General features: G+C 45.7%; 1 protein-coding gene and 1 long non-coding RNA gene across 11 annotated transcripts; one reads left to right on the forward strand and one right to left on the reverse strand.

Annotated features, from left to right (window-relative positions):
- Window positions 1-357: 357 nt before the first annotated feature.
- LOC117349553 (histone acetyltransferase KAT6A-like) lies at window positions 358-14,948 on the reverse strand. 10 transcript variants are annotated; one of them, XM_033923117.1, is made up of 7 exons: window positions 14,749-14,948; window positions 8,769-8,867; window positions 6,971-7,099; window positions 4,521-4,652; window positions 3,996-4,071; window positions 2,676-2,699; window positions 358-2,285 (listed from the first exon to the last, which is right to left on the reverse strand). In XM_033923117.1, the coding sequence occupies exons 1-6, from the start codon at window positions 14,774-14,776 to the stop codon at window positions 2,681-2,683; spliced, it is 483 nt and encodes a 160-aa protein (XP_033779008.1). In that variant the 5' UTR covers window positions 14,777-14,948; the 3' UTR covers window positions 358-2,285; window positions 2,676-2,680. The 10 variants fall into 10 exon arrangements, with proteins under 10 accessions (XP_033779008.1, XP_033779011.1, XP_033779010.1 ...); XM_033923120.1 differs by lacking the exon at window positions 14,749-14,948 and adding an exon at window positions 14,484-14,627 and having other exon boundaries at window positions 6,971-7,072; XM_033923119.1 differs by lacking the exon at window positions 14,749-14,948 and adding an exon at window positions 14,484-14,626.
- On the forward strand, window positions 14,573-17,500 carry LOC117349554. Its single transcript, XR_004537190.1, has 2 exons — window positions 14,573-14,725; window positions 17,392-17,500. It is a non-coding gene; the product is annotated as an uncharacterized LOC117349554 (long non-coding RNA).
- The last annotated feature ends 3,128 nt before the right edge of the window (window positions 17,501-20,628 follow it).

Here is a 20,628-nt window from a genome sequence, read left to right on the forward strand (position 1 = left end):
TTGAGTTTTGTGTGGTCTTATCTTTTGTACTTTAGAGGTTTGCAAAGAGAGATAACAGTGAGAGAAAAACATTGCCGTAAAATTATTCTCATCTCTTCCAGGCTCAACATAACCTTATGGTATAATTTGATGGTCCTGGGGGAACCTCCAATCAGTCGGCTTCTCAAGATCAACCTAATGAATATACATGAGGTAGATTTGCATATAATAGAGGAGGCGGGCATGCAGATGTGCCTCATGATCTTGAAAACCTGACTGGCTGGGGGTCCTCTTGGACAGGTTTAAGACCCTCTGGTATAATTTATTGGCTTCACCACAGACATTTTAGGACCTCCAACCTCGGGGGGGGGGGGGGGGGTCACTGTCCCGGAAATAACCCTTGCTACCATCACTGTGTCTGTTTCGACACCTTCATTCCTTCCAGTAGTTCTAAAGGACAATTTGGAAATATTTCTTTCAGCTCATGATGTCAATCGCTCTCTTAAGCAATGTCAGATTTCACCCTGGTTATGGTGGACCCCCATCTTTTCAGAATAGGGTCACCTTCTCCAGAGTGGTTCCCAGTTTCTAACAAACCTAAATCCCAGCACCATCATCTCAACCGGGCGTCGAGACTCCAGTGGAGGTTCTGCGTCTCAGCTTTCTATCTAACAGCATCGATTTGGCTTCCAGAACCTCCTGTGTCATTAGTGGCCACATGTACTAAGGAAGCCAGCTCATCCTACCTAGGAGGCACCAATTAAACCCCTTGAACTCAAACCTGAAAACCTTCCTATTGGTTGATGCTTTTGAAATCTAAAACCTCTGCTTCCGGGCCCAGCTCAGACAAGATCCTCCCCCCCCCCCCTTTTCCTCCTGTCAGTGTAGACTTGCTTTTTTTTACTTTGTAAATCCTCTTTTTGTGCTATTTTATACACTGCTTAGAAGTATGATAAGCGGTATAACAAATTTTACAATAAACTATGAGGTATACCTTCATTGCGTCTGACAAGTTACTGCAGGAGCTTCAGACCCAGTGGTGTGTGTGTGTGTGGGGGTGTTGGCTTCCATCCTACTTCCTGCCCCCCACTACCGTATGCACCTCTTCCCTTCACTCGTATCTCGTTAACGTTTGTGGCATGAGCAGAAACAGCTCTGTGATGTCACTTCCTAGGTGCCTAGGAAGTGATGTCAGAGGAAGAGGTATGAGGGAAGGGAATGAGGTATGTCTGTGGCAGGAGGGGGGTGGGGCACCCACCAGCTCCTAAATCATCAACAATAGTGGTGCTTATTGACCCTTAGCTCTGCATCTGAACAGGACCTTTGCCTTTGACCCCTGAGCACCTCCAGGGCATTTCTCTTTACGCTGGTAGGACTAGTCTGTTAGGGTAGTGGTCTTTGACCAAAAGGGCCGCCGCATGAGCGGACTGCTGGGCATGATGGACCACTGGCCTGACCCAGCAGCGGCAACTCTTATGTTCTAATAGATGTTTGACAACCCATTTCCAGGTCAGTCAAGTGTTCAGGGTACCCCCAATGAGTCTAGGGGGGGGGGGGGTTTGTTGGCCTTGGTCATAGACGTCTGTAGAAGGCCCCAATGCCTTCTACCATGGCCCACAGGATAAATCAGGGCTTTGGTAGCTAAGTTTCAGGAGCTGCCATTAATGACCTTCAGTATTGCTGGTGGAGGCCTTCCAAGCGCCCAGGGCCTCACCAGATCCATGTTTACTGTTTTCAGCACTGTGAAGAGTGCACAGGGGGGGAGGGGAGCTTCAGTGTGTGCAGGGCTGCTGAACTGAGATAAGAGAGACTTTCAGAACAAACCAGTCTGCAGAAGGTAGAAGAAAAACACAGAAGGAAGAAAGGCAGGGGGCCCGTAACCAAGCACCCCACCCCTAGCTGCATCAGATCAATGAGACATTGCATGCCAAGTGGCACATGCTAATCCGGTCCTGGCTTTAGCCCTTCCCTTCTTGTAAAAAGCAAGACTTCAGCTGTTCTGAGATCAGAACTACATATCCCAGCATGCAGTGGGGGAAATATGGAGCCTGGCAAAAAGCCTAGACAAGATTTGCATATTTGGCTCTCTTCTGGGTAACAATATGGTTCCAGATCTGCAAGAACAGGTTCGTCCATGTCAAGTTTTCTCCAACTGCATTCTAGAACTACTGCAATGAAGGTAACACCCCAAAGGTCCAAGGAGGGGGTTTTCCATAGATACTGGCCACATCATTTTGCCTTAATATTCCAGTTTTATTATGATTTTGCACAGTCCCCAGTATATTTTCACTCTTGGCCTTCAGCACCTGTGCAAGGAAAGGAGAGACCAGCTGTTACAAACCTCAGTCTGTTTACCTCACAGGACAGGGCTGATCCAGTTCCTGGAGGGAGACATTTTGGCCAGTCCTGGTTTTGGACTTATATTCTGAATTTACTGGGGGATTTGTAGTTCCTGATTCCACCCATTGAAATAAGTGCTGCAGGGTCCCATAATGCATCAGGAACTAAAATCCGGGACCCATGGCCCTCAGGCCTCCCCCCTCAGGGAAATCCGGACGTCTGGTAACCTACATCAGGATGAGATTGTCAGAAACACAGGAATGGCCATAATTCTCCTGGCAGTTTTGTTAAAATATTTATAATTCCGTCCTCTATCCAAAGAACTAACAGGTATTTGGAGACAGAAGGTGACTTACCTGGCCTAGGAATGTTGTAATTTCCTGTATGAGAAAGAGAAAACAGCGTTGGTAGGTGGGGACAGTGGATTGAGTGCATTCCCCGAGGGTAGAGTTACCAACTAGCTCCAGGTTTGCCCCGCAGGGTTGATCCAATCCATGTTTCATCTCCTTGCATAAAGACACTTATAGTTTTGATTTCCAAAGCAAGGATTGGATCAACCCTGCTGGGGAGTCTGAAGCCAGTTGGCAGGTCTACCTGTGGGCAGGCTCTGCTTGCAGCTTCCCCTTCCACAGGGGCTCATTTAGGAACTATGCAGAGCTATGGAACCTGTTTCTCTCTCTCTAGGGTCCCTATGTCTTCTTTATAGCAGATGCCCCCTAGGCAAAGCCTTGAACATGAAAAGAAAGTACTTCCTGGCTTTCCTGTTTCATATGTTACATTGCTAAGACTCCCACACCAGCTTTGTACCTAGGACTCTCCACTCCCACACCAGATGTATACCTAGAACTCTCCGCTCCTACACCAGCTGCGTACCCAGGACTCTCCACTCCCACACCAGTTGTATACCTAGAACTCTCCACTCCCACACCAGCTGCGGACCCAGGACTCTCCACTCCCATACCAGTTGTATACCTAGAACTCTCCACTCCCACACCAGCTGCGTACCCAGGACTCTCCACTCCCACACCAGATGTAAACCTAGAACTCTCCGCTCCCACATCAGCTGCGTACCCAGGACTCTCCACTCCCACACCAGTTGTATACCTAGAACACTCCACTCCCACACCAGCTGCGTACCCAGGACTCTCCACTCCCACACCAGATGTATACCTAGAACTCTCCGCTCCCACATCAGCTGCATACCCAGGACTCTCCACTCCCACACCAGATGTATACCTAGAACTCTCCGCTCCCACATCAGCTGCGTACCCAGGACTCTCCACTCCCGCACCAGTTGTATACCTAGAACTCTTGGCTCCCACACCAGCTGCGTACCCAGAACTCTCCACTCCCACACTAGATGTATACCTAGAACTCTTGGCTCCCACACCAGCTGTGTACCCAGAACTCTCCACTCCCACACCAGATGTTTACCTAGAACTCTCCGCTCCCACATCAGCTGCGTACCCAGGACTCTTCACTCCCACACCAGATGTATACCTAGAACTCTCCGCTCCCACATCAGCTGCGTACCCAGAACTGTCCACTCCCACACCAGATGTATACCTAGAACTCTTCGCTCCCACACTAGCTGCGTACCCAGGACTGTCCACTCCCACACCAGATGTATACCTAGAACTCTCCGCTCCCACATCAGCTGCGTACCCAGGACTCACCGCTTTTTGTGTTTTTTGGGGTGCAGGAAGTAGTAATAGAGTCCAACGAGTGCCATCACAGCCAGCAGAGCTGTAACTAGACATGAGAAATATGATGATGAAACAGATGCAAGACTGAACTCCAGGTGACACGAAAGTGAATGAAAACTTTATTACAGTGCCCAGATTCTTGGGGTGGGGTTTATTTGCATTTACTTCTTACCTTATTTTTTCCAAGGCTCCTTTAAACTTCTAACTCCCCCTGACTTGTTTTATCATTCCCTAACCCCTATTTGTCCTGTTTATCCATTTTAATTAGATTGTCAACTCTATCGAACAGGGATCATCTCTTATAGGTTAATGTTCAGCATTGTGTATGTCTAGCAGCGCTATAGGAATGATAAGTTGTATATTCAACCCTGTCTCATGCTATTCAGAAGAGCTGGGGTGGGAAAAGCTGATTTAATAAGCCTTTTTATGAGCTGGCTTCCCCAATCCCATCTCCAGTACAGAAAGAACATCTCATCTCCATCCCAATCACTTTACCTATTCCTATAATGGATGATTGTTCTTTGGGCTCTATTCCAAAGAATTTGATGCGTGCCACTGTCTCCTCTGGCTGCCCTTCTTCATCCAGTGCAATTTCCTCTTCCTCTTCTTCTGTTGCTTCCATATTTTCTATAGAGAAAGAAGAGAGAAAGGGGGAGAGGGAAAGGAGATAGAGGGAAAGAGAAATGGAGGATGTGAAGAGGGAGACGGGGGAGTGATAGAGGACAGATATAGGGAGACAGAGAGGAAGGAGAAAGACAGGAGAGGAGGCAAAGATAAGTAGGGAGAAATAGAGAGAAAGAAGGAAATATAAGAATACAGGAAGGAGAGGAGAAGAAATAAAGAGTGAGAAGGTTAGAAGGCAGATATAGAGCAGATGAGAGAGAGGGGGATGTAGGGAGGAGACATAAATGGAACAGAAGAGACAGGAGGATATAGGGAGACGGCAAAGGAGAAAGGGGGAGAGGGAGAAAAGGGAAGAAAAGAAGAGAGATGAATAGGGATGGATAGAAGGAGAGAGGGTAAGTGTAAGGCAAAAACCCCAGAGTAATTATGGTGACTGCACTGCTACGATGTATCTTCAGCGTGATTGCAGTGACTCTACACTTAGGGAACTATGTTATTATGAATGTGTGCTTTTAGATTATAGTTCCCAAAGTATAATACAACACTGCCATCTAGTGGAAACATACCTTAAGAATCACAAAGCAAAAAATAAATTTGCTGGCAGAACACACGGACACGGACAAAAATGAAATCTCCTGCCTTTTTTTTCCTTTTTCTTTATTTTTTTCACATAATTTAGCTTTCAGATTTCATTTTTGAATTTTGGCAGTGTCCATGTGTTCTGCCAGCAAATTTATTTTTTGCTTTGTGATTCTTAACGTATGTTTTCATTGTTTATCTACTATCATGACCACTTGGTGTTTTATAATATAGTTTCATAATATATTTTTATACCCCTTTTTATTGGTGCCGCATTGCTTTGTGTTTCTTAAGGTATGTTTTTATGGTTTATCTACTATTTACGACCTGGGTGTTTTATAGTACATATTTATATCCCTCATTTTGTATTGGTGCCTACATTTTATTTTAATGCACTTTTAAGTTTTAAATAATATAAGTTGTATGGTATATGTTCTTTTTGAATTAAATATATTTTATTGTTTATATTAATATTGTAGTTTCATATTATTCTTTGACATTATTGAATTAGATTTATATCAATTGATTCATATTATTGCATTAATTCTATATACATTTTGCAATTTTATTGTTTGTGAATGTATTTTCACATGTTTGTAATTATGAATGATTTATGTTTTTAACTTATACATTTCTTTTTATCCATTGCTGTCTCGATTTCCATTGTTCTTTTTATATGTATATTAAGTTATTTACACTGTTTATGTATTCATAGACTCCTGAGGCAGGCCTGTTGGCCAAAACATGTACGTGTCGAGTCACTGAATCATTGATTGTACCATGATGATATTGGAAGAATAAAGATTTCTACATCTACAGATTAGCTTGTGAACACTTTTTTAGTGCACATCATTCTCCTCTGGACAATTCCACCTTTTTGGTTTCTGGTTTCTTCTATTAATACAACACTGCCATCTATTATTGAAAGCTGCATTGGCTTTCAGTACAAGGGCGGAGGTGTCCCTCCCCTGCCTTCTTCCCCCCCCCCCCCCGTAGTGTACGCCCCTTCCCTATACCTTTTTAACATCAGCATAAGCAGCCACCAACTTACTGCCTACATCGGCTTTGGCGCTATTCCTGATATTACTTCCTAAGCGCAGGTGACACAGGCAGCAAGTTGGTGGCTGATCACACCGAATTTAAAAAGGTATGGGGAAGGGAAGGGGCATGCAGATGGCCAGGGGTGGAGGGGGAAGGGGGAGGCACATAGTAGAAATAGATACAGCACGGTTACAGGTAGGGTTACCAGATGTCCTCTTTTGTCCAGGTTTTGGAAGTCCCTGTCCTGTGGGCACCTACATGGATGTCAACGTGATGACATCATATGCACGGGTGCATGTGTGTGATGTCATTGCATTGACATCCATACCTCAGGGAAGGAGACGAGGTTCACCTAGGGCAGGGGGGCCACATGTAAATAGATCTCATTGGGGAAATCCTGAAAACCTGACTGGATTGTGGCCCTTGACACCCTTCCCTAGGGGGTAGAACTGGGCGGGGCTGGAGGCAGAATGGAGTGGGCCAAGTGCCTTTCTTTTTTTTTAGGGGGAAATCTGGCAACCCTAATTCTAGAGTTCCTGCATGTGTTCAGCTGGGAGATGGTTAGAGGAAAGGCAACCTCATTTTTTGAGTGCTAAAATGCTCACAGCATCAGAAGTAATGCTAAGTCACCTGAAATGTAGAGGAGTGACCCCTTGCGCTGTCATGGGGCTGTGGTTTGAGGGGTGTCCTGAACCTCTTACCTGGCTCTGAGCGCTCCTGCTTGGGCTGCTCCAGCTCAGACTGCTCCTGCTTAGCTATCTTGAAATCAGGGTTGAACATCCTCGGAGATAAGGACGTGTCTTCTGTAAGGTTATGATTGCAGAGACACACTGGAATTACAAAAACTAATATGCAGCAATTCTATTAAAAAGCCCCCTCTCTCCCCTCCCCAGCACTGGCAGTCCTCCAGCAATCTCTAATGAATAGGTGTGAGATGGGTCTTTGCTTCTAAATTCCTGCTCTTCTTCTGCCCCTCACCTCCTCCCTCACAAGCACCTTTGGGGGTCTGCTTCCTGTTTCCCAAATCCAGCCACTTGGGAGTCTCCTCTACCAAGATTCAAGGCCTTGCTCCATCCTTGGAGCACAGGCTGGATCATTCTACATAGAGCGTCAAATGTTAGCTGCCCAAAATGCACTGGGGCACGATTCATTTTGCCATGTAACTCCACACAGCACGCACTTTATGGAATCCCATTAGGCGTCTAACCTTTGAGGCTCATAGAGCAGGCATTTGTGGTGATTCCTGATTGCTATTCTAAAATGCATTGAGTGCCCAAATTTGACATTATAGAATTCTAACTTACTGCCCGACTTTTAGGCATTGAGCCCATTTTCAATGCCAGTGCCAGTTTAACCAACTGGATAATCAGGACCATGTATACTGCTGTCTTAACTATACCCAGTTAGTTTCTGGTGGCCCTATCAATCAGGCCTGGCACTGGGTATCCAGATCTGATTCAGCCCACAGCAGTCAGTGTTCAAAAAACACACTGCCTGTTACGGGCTGAATATTGCTCCATTATCTATGGTCTAGCCCAATGTATCTGTAGCTGCCTCTGTTCACATTATCTGTGCTGTTGTTTACAATGTATCTGTAGCTGCCTCTGTTCACATTATCTGTGCTGTTGTTTACAATGTATCTGTAGCTGCCTCTGTTCACATTATCTGTGCTGTTGTTTACAATGTATCTGTAGCTGCCTTTGTTCACATTATCTGTGCTGTTGTTTACAATGTATCTGTAGCTGCCTCTGTTCACATTATCTGTGCTGTTGTTTACAATGTATCTGTAGCTGCCTCTGTTCACATTATCTGTGCTGTTGTTTCCAATGTATCTGTAGCTGCCTCTGTTCACATTATCTGTGCTGTTGTTACAAAGGTGTGGACACTGCACAAGAAGACTTTTTCCATAATGGAAGGAAGCTTTAGAAATACAGGACATGAAATGAAGCTGCAAGGAGGTGGTGTTTCTCCATTGAAAGAGTTGTGGATGGCCCTGAAATTCGCAATGAGATCCCTGGTACTGAGGCACTCGGGATACCCCACATAGGGTGCTTGGTGGCGGTTTCATCCTAAGAGCAGCGGCTGACCTGCATAGTAGTGTCATGCTAAGGGCATGGAGAGGCCAATTTTGGGTTTTTTTTTAATCATCATAGCCTCATTAGTTTTGGCGGCTGTAGGATTTATTACAAAAGTCAGTAGGACTTTGATGTTGTAGAAAGCCAAATGGAAGGTGACAGAGCCTGAGATGGCTTACCAGGGAAGCATTTGGATTTTGGGAAGAAGGGAGACAGACGGGGCAGATGAAAAGGGTTTGCCTAGATGGATGAGTCTCAGTGTGCCACTGTGGTGTTTCAACGTGTTCAGATTCATGGCTGGTCCCCTGAGCAAGTCAGAGCGCTATCGCTGGCACTGCGTAAGTGTGGGTTTGGGGGGATTTCTCGCTCAACTAAGCAAAATGCAGAGGTACCACACCCCAGGGGGTGGGCCAGGAAAGAGTACCTGGGTTTCCAAGGAGACGGTCCATGTTGGCTATCTCGGGTTGTGAAAGGATCCCATCGGAGGCATTCGTGTTCATTATATTCCCATTTAACAAGGCCTCTGAAAGGTCAGTGGTCCATGTTTCAGTTATACAAATCACAACATCCTGACCGCGAGAACACAGGGTCACTGCTCAGAGACGTGAAAAGCAGACAGGGAAGGGGGGGGGGGAGGGAGGTTGCAGGCCCAGGTTCTTCCGATCCCATATTTAGTTTTAAAATTTCTATCCTATCTAGGTCCTAGGCGGTTTACAGTACATAATGCCTAAAAAAGCAATGCAAAAGAAAGACAAATCATCAACCTTTCAATTCATAATAATTCCTTGAAGCATTTTGAGGAGCTTTCTAATCTCGCTGTGAGGATGCAGATGAAGCTCCTTGCTTGTCCCGCACATTACTACTTCCGCTTGAATCGGAACCGGGCTTGGGATCTTGCCTGGTGAGCCTTATTCCTAACCACCCCGGGATTTGCCAACCCTTAGCCTCACCCAAACTCTTTCACTGCATCCCTGGAGGGGTATTTTGTGCTCAAATTAGCGCCCTCTTCGTTTTCAAAAGTTGACTGCCAGAGCACCTTCCAAAATCTAGCCACTAGATGTCACCCTTAAGAAGTTTCTATAGCTCCCCGCATCCCTGGGGCTTTGAACCCTGCCAACCTGGGCAACAAATGACTCAATTCAAAGACCAGAGCAGGAAGCCTTTTCTTAAATTTCTGGACAGCAGGAGTGTCATGAAAGAGCTGGGAGTTATTTTCATTCTGTTTTCCATATCCTCTCCCCCCCCCCCTCACATTTCCCCTTCCCTCCTCACCTGTCTGGAGCCAGCAGCCGCTGAGACCCAGGGTGAGAAAGGCCAGAAACAGCTTCATGGTGCCCCCGTCTCCTTGCACTGACCTTCCCATGCAGGTGTAGCTCTGGGCTGCATAATTTGCCTGCCTCAGAATTGGCCTTTGTGACATCGCTGCATCACTTACCTGGCCAGCTGCTGCCAGGGAAACCAGGCATTGGCAGTGACTCTCAGGTAATCATTTCTCAGCCTTAGTGAACTGGAAGAGGATTTGCTACATACAGCAGGCTAAAAACATTCTAGCTTTGCCCCGCTCCACTGCCACCTTCCTAGTTTGGAACTGGTTCCCTTATGTGTCTGGGGAATCATCACAAGGTCTCCAGATGTTCCCCTCCCAGAGTCCAAAATTCAGCTAATCTCCTTATTTTCTAGGTTGACGTTCAAGCCCTATGACCTGCCCTGAGAATTCTTCTCATCCAATGAGCTGCCAGCAGAGACCTCGATATGTTTGAAGGGTATTTCCAGCACCAAGGGCCTGAGTATTTTCAGCCTTCGCGGTCCCTGGTGTTTCCAGACTACACGCACTCGGGTATGTACAACCTCCATGATGTTCTCCACCCTCTTATGTATTTCCAGTGTTCCCGGTCCCTGGTGTTTATGGTTCCCATCTTTGGTATTTTCAGCCTGGAGCTTTCTGCCCCCATGCCCTCAAGCAATTTTTAGCCCCTACGTTCCCGGGTATTTTCATTCTTCACACTCTTGGCCATTTTAGCGCCCGTGTTCTTTGGTATTTTCAGCCACCTGAGATCTCTAGTATTTTCAGTTCCATGTTCTCAAGTGTTGTCATCCGTCATCCTCATGCTATTTTCAGCCTCTGGGATCCCTGGTATTTTCAGGTGTGTGTACACCCTCCATGACGCTTGGTACTTCCACACTTTGGAATATTGTTAGTGCCGCTGCCCACGGTCCCTGGTATTTACAGACCCTATGTTTATTTATTTAAATATATTTCTATCCTGTGCCATTTCTACATCTAGGTGGATGCACAATAAAACAAAGAACAATCTGTTATTATCCAGCATCTGCCAAATACACTGTCCACAAAAGCTTGGGCAAAACAAATACACTGCAAGTAATTTTCGAAAAGCCAGATGAGCAGATGTATTACGAATTGTATCTGGCAAGGAGTTGGTCCAGCAAGTCTGAAAAGAGCTTGATGGTATTTCTAGCAACCCTTTCAAAGCAAAGTGCAAAAGGTGCAGCGGGATACGCAAAGTAAGAATCTTGCAATTCAGTGTGCAGGAGTCAAGTTATGGAATCGACAAGGTGGAGAGAGGAATTCCTGCAGGAAAATGTTCAAGACCCAACTTTTGGTGGAGCAAATGATTTTATGTTAGACTGAATGTGTCTGTTTTATCTTTTTATGGATTCTTAACTTTTTATGTATGTAACCCATTGTAAACCGTTTTGGATAAAAACGGTATAGAAATGTTTAAAATAAATAAATAAAGGCGTGTAAGTCGAGAAACATTACATAGCAAGAAAAAGTCTGTTGCAATAATCAAAGAAATGGAAAGTGAAAGATTGAACAAATGTCATGTCAATTTGGGTGCAACAATGCTTTAGCCCAGGACAAGCAGGCAGCATGTTCTCATGTATGGGTGAGCCCCGGTACGGACCACTTTAAAAGTGCATCGCCACTTAAGAGTTTAGAAAGTTCGCGATAGCCCGAACTGTGCATGTGCGAGTGCCTTCCCGCCCGCGCTCCTTCAGTTATTTAGTTTCCACGGAACTAAGAAGTCGCATTTTCAACGGCTGTTGAAAAATTTTTCTTTTCACTGCCTTACCGCTCTCGCAGTTTCTGACTTTTCTCTTTTACTTCAATTATAGTATATATATATATATATTTTCCCTTTTGACATCATCGATTTAGCCTCGGTGGGGCCTTATGGATCGCCATACTGTTCTTTCCCCACCTTACGGCTGTTTTACCATTCAGGACACTCCTGATAATTTTCCATCCGGACGGTTGCTTTGCTGGGGTAGTTGTCTTCACCGACATCCTTTCACGGTTCTCGAAGTGTCGGGACCTCGGCCTCGCCACTTTCTACTTCCCCTGCTCTTCTCCTCGCCAGTGCATTCTCATGCGGGTTCTTCAAAAGCAGTTTTCCTTCGGCACCGGCAGGAATCCAGCACCCGCCGACGTCAATAATCTGGTGCCCAGCGCATTTCCAGCACTGCTAATCCAGCCCGCACCGAGATTGACATTGCTGCCTCGGGCCCGCTCCTACCTAGGTAAGTTGACTCACAAGTTTCTCCTTTGGGCTTCAGGTCAGTGTATCAGTGACTCAAGTCCTGCCGACCTCGATCAGCCCCATCTCTGGCTCTGCTTCGATATGGGCATACTCATCTTTGGAGCATGGAGTGGCACCGATGGTACCGATATTTTCCCCTCCACTCCTGATGTGTGCGTAGACCCGCACCGATGGTACCGGCGACACAGCCAGCTGACAACGGCAAAAGAGAAAGAAAAAAATATATATATAAATAGAGTTGTTGGTTGTTTTTTTTTTTACTATAATTGAAATAAAAGAGAAAACTGATTGAAAAGTCAGAAACCGCGAGAGTGGGAAGGCAGCGAAAAGAACATTTTTTCAACAGCCATTGAAAACGCGACTTCTGAGCTCTGTGGAAACTAAATAACTGAAGGACCATGCGCCTTCATCGGGCGGAAAGGCACTCGCGCATGTGCGGTTCAGGCTATCGTGAACTTTTTAAACTCTTAAAGTGGCAATGCACTTTTAAAGTGGTCCATACCGGGGCTCCGTAGGTGATGTCACCCATTCGTGATAATATCTGCCTGCTGTCCCTGGATAACACCTGTTACGGGAAGTAACTGTGCTTTAATATAAGACGGGAGTCTATTCCACTCTTCTGGACCACAACATGAAAATACCCCCACTCCCATAGCCTGCAGGCTCAGCTCTTGTCTTGATGGCATGGCCAGGTCATGTTGTGTTGCCAAGTCTCACAGTAAAGGAGGTTGTTAATATTCAAGTAACAGTAATAGCAGAAGGGGCTGCAGTGAGGGTCTCGGTAGTGGAGCAGCAGATGGTGTTGGAAGGCAGGAGTGAGGTGCATTGCAGAGGGTGTGGCACGCTAGGAGTGAGGTGCATTCACAGAGGTGTGGATAGTGGGTCTCATTACTGGAATAGCAGGGCCAAAACCTTTTGTCAAATCACCTATAATCATTTTCTTGAAATTAAAACGCCCTATTTTCATTTGGTTACAGTCAAGATCTTGTCTCATGTAAAAATTGTATTCCCATCCAGCTCTCAGCATATTCATTTCAGTTCTTTGCTGATGGAGAGTGAGGTTGCAACACGCCATCAGTAGGAAAACTTAGACGAGCTCTTGTCTTGCAGGCTGGGAGTGGGACCAGGCAGTGAAAAGAAGACCCAAAGCTGGCACGCTCTGGCCACACAGGCCCCATCAATCCCCTGCAAGCATGGGGCTTAGCCTGGAAAGTAAATTAACTCTGAGTGCCTGATGGTCCCAGGCAATTGCCTGGTCCAGGGCTGGATGTGATGATCTAGGAAGTGTCGGGGGGAGGGAGACCAGATGTTTCTGTGCTGCTGTATCAGCTTAAGACAAGGATCTCAAAGTCCCTCCTTGAGGGCCGCAATCCAGTTGGGTTTTCAGGATTTCCCCAATGAATATGCATTGAAAGCATCGCATGCACATAGATCTCATGCATATTCATTGGGGAAATCCTGAAAACCCGACTGGATTGTGGCCCTCAAGGAGGGACTTTGAGACCCCTGGCTTAAGACCACCATTTAGATTTAGCTTATGATATACATCAGTGGTTCCCAACCCTGTCCTTGAGGACTACCAGGCCAATCAGGTTTTCAGGCTAGCCCTAATGAGTTTGCATGCCTGTGACTTCCATTATATGCAAATCTCTCTCCTGCATATTTATTAGGGCTATCCTGAAAACCCAATTGGCTGGTAGTTCTCCAGGACAGGGTTGGGAACCACTGATATACATTATGCCTGTCTGATGGGACACTAGTAGAGGACGGTGAACCTCCCCCCGAGTGAGGTGATCCCCCCATCTAGGAAGGTCCCAGTCAGGATGCTGCTAATGTTGCTCCGCCTTCTCCTGCCCCCTGGCTGCAGCTTCTGAGACAGCAGGTAGGTGCCAGTGGGCCATGGGTGTTTCAAGGTCATTTTGAAGTGACCTCCCACTTTATTTCAATTATATAAATGTTGATCATGTCCTCTCTCTCCACCTTAGTCTTTGTAGAAATATCAATATTGTAATTCATTTAAAGTAGGATTACATCCTAGCTCCAGAAAAGGAGAACGGATTGAGACATCCAGGTTTTACTTTCATTGAAATCCATACCTGGCTGGCTGGAACCACAAGGTAACCCTAACTTAAAGTATCATAGAAAAGGTGGACCCTGAACTATTTTTATTTAACTTAATCTCATGTTTTCCTCTTAACAGGACACTCAGCTCCCCCCATGCCCATTATCAAGCTGGCTTTCCTCCCCCCCTTTTAATTACCCCTATGCGTTTTGGGTCATGGTTTGGAATTATCAAATTATCAATCATTTTATGTTCAAACATTTTAAAATTCAGAATAAAGTAAAAATACAAACATATAGTACATAAAAAATACTCCTTACAAGTTATTTCACGTTTTAAAATTCTAATCCATATAATCTATGAAATATTCTCATTCTCAAACAATCATTAAGTTAAAAAAAAAAAAAAGCAGGTGTTTAAAGTCGTCCTAAAGAGGGTATTTATTTTAAGGATTTATAAAGCACAGCTCTGAAGAAAGTCCCTCAAGATCAACTTAGAAAAAGGCAACACGAACCCACTAGAGAGAGGGAACCAGTAGCTCAAAATGGCTTTTCACTTATTCAAGGCACATTGCGTTGTAGCCACCGCTCCCTGGTGCATTTGCCCAGGACTCCAAGTGCTCCCCTTTTCAACGCCTCTTCCGCGCCCCGCCCCCTCGCACTATTTCTGTCTCCGCTTGGGCGGACCGCGGAAGTGCGTCAGAGGAATATTATGTGGAAGAGAAGCTGTGCTAGTGGCTGCTTTTCATCTTAAAAGGTGAGTGGAGGTTTTTTACTTACCAGAAAAGTGCTCAAGGAAGATGGACATGAGGGGCTTTTTCCTTAATTTTTGCTCTGGGACGTGTTATACTCAAATGTTGCATAGTCTAAATAATTGCGTGCCTTCTGCTTCTTCAAAGGCGGAGTGAGTCCAGTTGGAGACCTCTTCAACCCCACCCTATCCATGCAGTCCTGGGTTCTGTAGAGGTCTCCCAAAATCGGGTGTCCAAATTGATTGGTTAATGGACTCCCATGACTTAAGTTACCTGGGCACCAGTCTGAACTGGTGGTTTCTGGGGGCCTAAATTAGCTTATGTGGGACAGTTCTTAAGAGTGACCCTATTGGGTCAGACTAAAGGGCCTCTGGCTCAATCCAGGTCATAAGATTCCAGGCTATTTACTCCCCACAGGTAAGCCGTGTTTTCCCCCAGGTCTTCCTTATAACCAAATGTGTCCACTTTTTTTTTTTTTTTTAATGCTGCCATATTGACTGTCTTAATCCTCTAGGAGCAAGTTCCTGAGTGAAATATATTTTCCATTTGTTTTCAATGTATTACTTTGTATCTTCTTGGCATTTCCTTTAATCCAATACTTTGAACATGGCATCAAGGCGCCCCCCCCCTCCCCCCTGTCAATCCGATAATTAGGAGATCGGCAATGAATATGCATGGAGGAGATTTGCATGTGACTGGACACAAACACTGACCTTAGTTGACAAGTGATTCATCGTCTGCCTGTTCCACTCCACACCAGATTTTGTAGATCTCTTATCTCCAGCTCTTTAGCTTCCTTCTATCCCTGTCTCTCCCCCCCCCCCCCCCTTCCTAGTTCCTGCTGTCTTTTGGGAGAGGTTTATTTTTATTTATGTAACAGAGTTATAAACTGCCTAAAACCTAAGTGGGTTACAAAGTACCTAAATTAAATGACATTTTAATATTAGACAATAACATGGCATAAAACTTATTCTGTGTCATGTTTCCCCAATAGATAATGCTCTTCATCTTTTTTTTTCCCCTTTTATAAAAACATAATGTGCTTTTTAGTTCCGGCCAGGGCGGAAACGGCTCCAACACTCGTAGAATTCCTTTTAGTGTCAAAGCTGTTACCACCATGGCCGGCGCTAAAAACCGTTATGATATTCAGTCTTATACTCTCCATCCCTTTCCTAATAAGTATTCTGTTGGGGGGGGAGGGGTTGAGGTTAACACACAGCGCAGAAGACTAACATGTTCCCAATGGTGAAATCTTTTCAACTCTTTTCCTAGGGGATTCCTAATATTGAACCCTAGCATTGTGTAGATCAATGTCCTACACACTAAATCCAGTGCCGTGGCCGGAAAGCATCTGAAAGTGCAGAGACGTTCGTTTATTTATCTAAAAAAAACTTAATATACCGCCTGGAGTCTCAGGGGTTTCCAAATAAACATGCGTAGATCAAAACCAAAACCAATGCAAAATATTCTTTAAATAATATTAACACATGTGCGAACAAAACCTACAAATTCTTCAGTAACAAAAAAACGTTACGGAAATGCCCAAACAGCGTTAGGAAAGACCATTAAGCTTTCCAATATGACATTCCAGCAATGGAAAACATTTGACGTTGCGATGACATCATACGTGCGCGGAGGTCCTCCAGCCGCAACCCTGAACCTGTCTCTTCACCAGTGGGGGATCCAGGGGACAGGAGGAGGGTGTGTCCTGATATCGTTTCTCGTCGTAACTGTCCTGGAGAAACCTTTTCCCCGTGCTCATCACTAACACAACCGAGATTATCGGAGGAAAAAAATCTAATTTGGAGGCCAACTGGTTTAATATTTCACAGATTATTATAACATTTACTCCAAGCATTAGAAAATATAGCAAAAACATGGATTTTTGCATTCTGATGCTCTTTTGCCAAAAATCAGAGGGTTATACCGAAAAATTAAGGTCAGTTTTGAATTTGGCGACCCCTCCCCCTCAAATTACTATAGAACACCCACCACAATTCATGCACTACCGTGATACCAAATCTCTCTCATTAGGAGTGTCATCGGTAGCATAGCAAGGGAGATGGTGCCTGGCATCGCTGCATTGTGCACCCTCCTGCTGCTCACGCCGGCCTTGGCTCCCTTCTGACATGTCCAGGTCCTGCAACCAGGAAGTGATATCGGAAGGGAGCCAAGGCCGGTGGGAGAAGCTGCTTGTCCCGGCACGTGGGGGAGTGGAGAGGAGGCCAGGCCCCAGCACCCCTTACCATGCCACACTGCAGGGAAATACTTTTAAAACCAATAGGAGGAAATATTTGTTTCACTCGGAGAATAGTTAAGCTCTGGAACATATTGCCAAATGTAGCGTAGCTGGTTTTAAGAAAGGTTTGGACAAATTCCTGGAGGAAAAGTCCATAGTCTGGGGGAAGCCTCTGCTTGCCCTGGATCGGTAGCATGAATGTTGCTATTCTTTGGGTATCTACAATTTTGCTTTCTCTTTGACATTCTGGAATGTTCCTCTCTTGAGGGGATGTATCTATCCAAAAACTTACCCAGCGGTGCCATTGTTGCAATGTCTGAACACGGAGTTTATGTGCCAAAGTACTGCGGTTTGTTCTTTGAATTAAGGAATGTTTAAAAGTCTTGTGGTATAAGCTACTAATCATGTCTGCTTTTTAAAATTATGTTCTAGTGCAGCCTTGGATGCCCTGACGCAACTTCGTGAGATTCTGGATGGCCACCGTCAGAATGGGCAGAGCAGACTTGCCACCTAAGAGCAGTGTGGCGTTGAATTATAGTAGGTGTTTGGATAAATATAGAGGAGCGACATCGAAAGATAAGTATTGATGACTCTTCTGTAACATTTCAAACTGGCACACACCCAGACGCACTTAAAAGCATCCTCACCATTACTGCCCTCTTGCCAAGTTGATGTAAACAGTCGGAAGCTACTCCTGGCCATTTAAATCCCTCGACTGGGGCTATCCAGCGCACTTAAAAGCGTGCAGCTATTGTTCTTGCCTTCACTGCCCTCTTGCCAAAGTGGTGTAAAGTCAGGGGCGACTCCTGACCATTTGTTTACATCACTTTAGCAAGAGGGCAGTGATGGTGATGAAGGGAACAAGAGCTGTACGCTTTAAGCACGCTGGATAGCCCCAGAAAAGAGATCTAGTCGGGGGCGACTCCTGGACATTTAGATCCCTCGTCTGCTGCTATCCAGCAAACTTAAAAGCGTGCAGCTCTTGTTCTCGCCTTGACTAATCTTTTGCCAAAGGGATGTAAAGTCGGGGGCGACTCCTGGCCATTTAGATCCCTCGTCTGGTGCTCTCCAGCAAACTTAAGCGTGCAGCTCTTGTTCTTGTCTTTGCTCTCTTGCCAAAGTGATGTAAACAGTCAGGGTCGACCCTGGCCATTTAGATCCCTCGTCTGGTGCTATCCAGCAAACTTAAAAGCGTGCAGCTCTTGTTCTTGTCTTTGCTCTCTTGCCAAAGTGAAGTAAACAGTCAGGGTCGACCCTGGCCATTTAGATCCCTCGTTTGGTGCTCTCCAGCAAATTTAAACCGTGCAGCTCTTGTTCTTGTCTTTGCTCTCTTGCCAAAGTGACGTAAACAGTCAGGGTCGACCCTGGCCATTTAGATCCCTCGTCTGGTGCTCTCCAGCAAACTTAAAAGCGTGCAGCTCTTGTTATTGTCTTTGCTCTCTTGCCAAAGTGATGTAAACAGTCAGGGTCGACCCTGGCCATTTAGATCCCTCGTCTGGTGCTCTCCAGCAAACTTAAAAGCGTGCAGCTCTTGTTCTTGTCTTTGCTCTCTTGCCAAAGTGATGTAAACAGTCAGGGTCGACCCTGGCCATTTAGATCCCTCGTCTTGTGCTCTCCAGCAAACTTAAAAGCGTGCAGCTCTTGTTCTTGTCTTTGCTCTCTTGTCAAAGTGATGTAAACAGTCAGGGTCGGCCTTGGGCTTTTAGATCTCTCGTCTGGTGCTATCCAGCAAACTTAAAAGCGTGCAGCTCTTGTTCTTGTCACTGACCTCTTGTGATGTAAACAGTCAGGGTCGGCCCTGGCCTTTTAGATCTCTTGTCTGGTGCTATCCAGCAAACTTAAAAGCGTGCAGCTCTTGTTCTCGCCTTGGCTAATCTTTTGCCAAAGGGATGTAAAGTCGGGGGCGACTCCTGGCCATTTGTTTACATTACTTTGGTAAGAGGACGGTGATGGTGATGAAGAGAACAAGAGCTGGGCGCTTTTTAAGTGCGCTAAATAGTCTCAGACGAGGGATCTAAATGGCCAGGAGTTGCCCCTGATTGTTTACATCAGTGATTCTCAACCATGTCCTGGAGGACCACTAGGCCAATCGGTTTTTCAGAATATTCTAATGAATATGCATGAGAGCAATATGCATATAATAGAAGGGAAAGGCATGCAAATCTGCCCCATGCATATTCAGTAAGGCTATCCTGAAAACCTGATTGGCCTGGTAGTTCTCCAGGACAGGGATGGGAACCACTGGTTAACATCACTTTGTCAAGAGAGCAGTGACAAGAATAACAGATGCATGCTTTAAGCGCGCTGGATAGCCCCAGACAAGGGATCTAGTCAGGGTCGACCCTGGCCATTTAGATCCCTCGTCTGGTGCTCTCCAGCAAACTTAAAAGCGTGCAGCTCTTGTTCTTGTATTTGCTCTCTTGCCAAAGTGATGTAAACAGTCAGGGTCGACCCTGGCCATTTAGATCCCCAGTCTGGTGCTATCCAGCAAACTTAAAAGCGTGCAGCTCTTGTTCTTGTCTTTGCTCTCTTGCCAAAGTGATGTAAACAGTCAGGGTCGACCCTGGCCATTTAGATCCCTCGTCTGGTGCTCTCCAGCAAACTTAAAAGCGTGCAGCTCTTGTTCTTGTCTTTGCTTTCTTGCCAAAGTATTGTAAACAATCAGGGTCGACCCTGGCCATTTAGATCCCTCGTCTTGTGCTCTCCAGCAAACTTAAAAGCGTGCAGCTCTTGTTCTTGTCTTTGCTCTCTTGCCAAAGTGATATAAACAGTCAAGGGTCGACTCTGGCCATTTAGATCCCTCGTCTGGTGCTCTCCAGCAAACTTAAAAGCGTGCAGCTCTTGTTCTTGTTTTTGCTCTCTTGCCAAAGTGACGTAAACAGTCAGGGTCGACTCTGGCCATTTAGATCCCTCGTCTGGTGCTCTCCAGCAAACCTAAAAGCGTGCAGCTCTTGTTCTTGTCTTTGCTCTCTTGCCAAAGTGATGTAAACAGTCAGGGTCGACCCTGGCCATTTAGATCCCTCGTCTGGTGCTCTCCAGCAAACTTAAAAGCGTGCAGCTCTTGTTCTTGTCTTTGCTCTCTTGCCAAAGTGACGTAAACAGTCAGGGTCGACCCTGGCCATTTAGATCCCTCGTCTGGTGCTCTCCAGCAAACTTAAAAGCGTGCAGCTCTTGTTCTTGTCTTTGCTCTCTTGCCAAAGTGACGTAAACAGTCAGGGTCGACCCTGGCCATTTAGATCCCTCGTCTGGTGCTCTCCAGCAAACTTAAAAGCGTGCAGCTCTTGTTTTTGTCTTTGCTCTCTTGCCAAAGTGATGTAAACAGTCAGGGTCGACCCTGGCCATTTAGATCCCTCGTCTTGTGCTCTCCAGCAAACTTAAAAGCGTGCAGCTCTTGTTCTTGTCTTTGCTCTCTTGCCAAAGTGATGTAAACAGTCAGGGTCGGCCCTGGGCTTTTAGATATCTCGTCTGGTGCTATCCAGCAAACTAAAAAGCGTGCAGCTCTTGTTCTTGTCACTGACCTCTTGTGATGTAAACAGTCAGGGTCGGCCCTGGCCTTTTAGATCTCTCGTCTGGTGCTATCCAGCAAACTTAAAAGCATGCAGCTCTTGTTCTTGTCTTTGCTCTCTTGTCAAAGTGATATAAACAGTCAGGGTCGACCCTGGCCATTTA

The sequence above is a fragment of the Geotrypetes seraphini genome, chromosome 16, assembly GCF_902459505.1.
Source record: "Geotrypetes seraphini chromosome 16, aGeoSer1.1, whole genome shotgun sequence".
Classification (NCBI taxonomy): domain Eukaryota; kingdom Metazoa; phylum Chordata; class Amphibia; order Gymnophiona; family Dermophiidae; genus Geotrypetes; species Geotrypetes seraphini.

Bases quoted from the DNA above. Each gene is read 5' to 3' on its own strand.
- LOC117349553 (XM_033923113.1), bottom strand. From the start codon at position 9,707: ATGGGAAGGTCAGTGCAAGGAGACGGGGGCACCATGAAGCTGTTTCTG. The intron at 7,100-8,768 runs GTACTCTTTCCT...TTGTAATTCCAG, and splicing joins CCGTCTCCTTGGAAACCCAG to TGTGTCTCTGCAATCATAAC. The intron at 4,072-4,520 runs GTAAAGTGATTG...TCTCATGTCTAG, and splicing joins ATCATCCATTATAGGAATAG to TTACAGCTCTGCTGGCTGTG.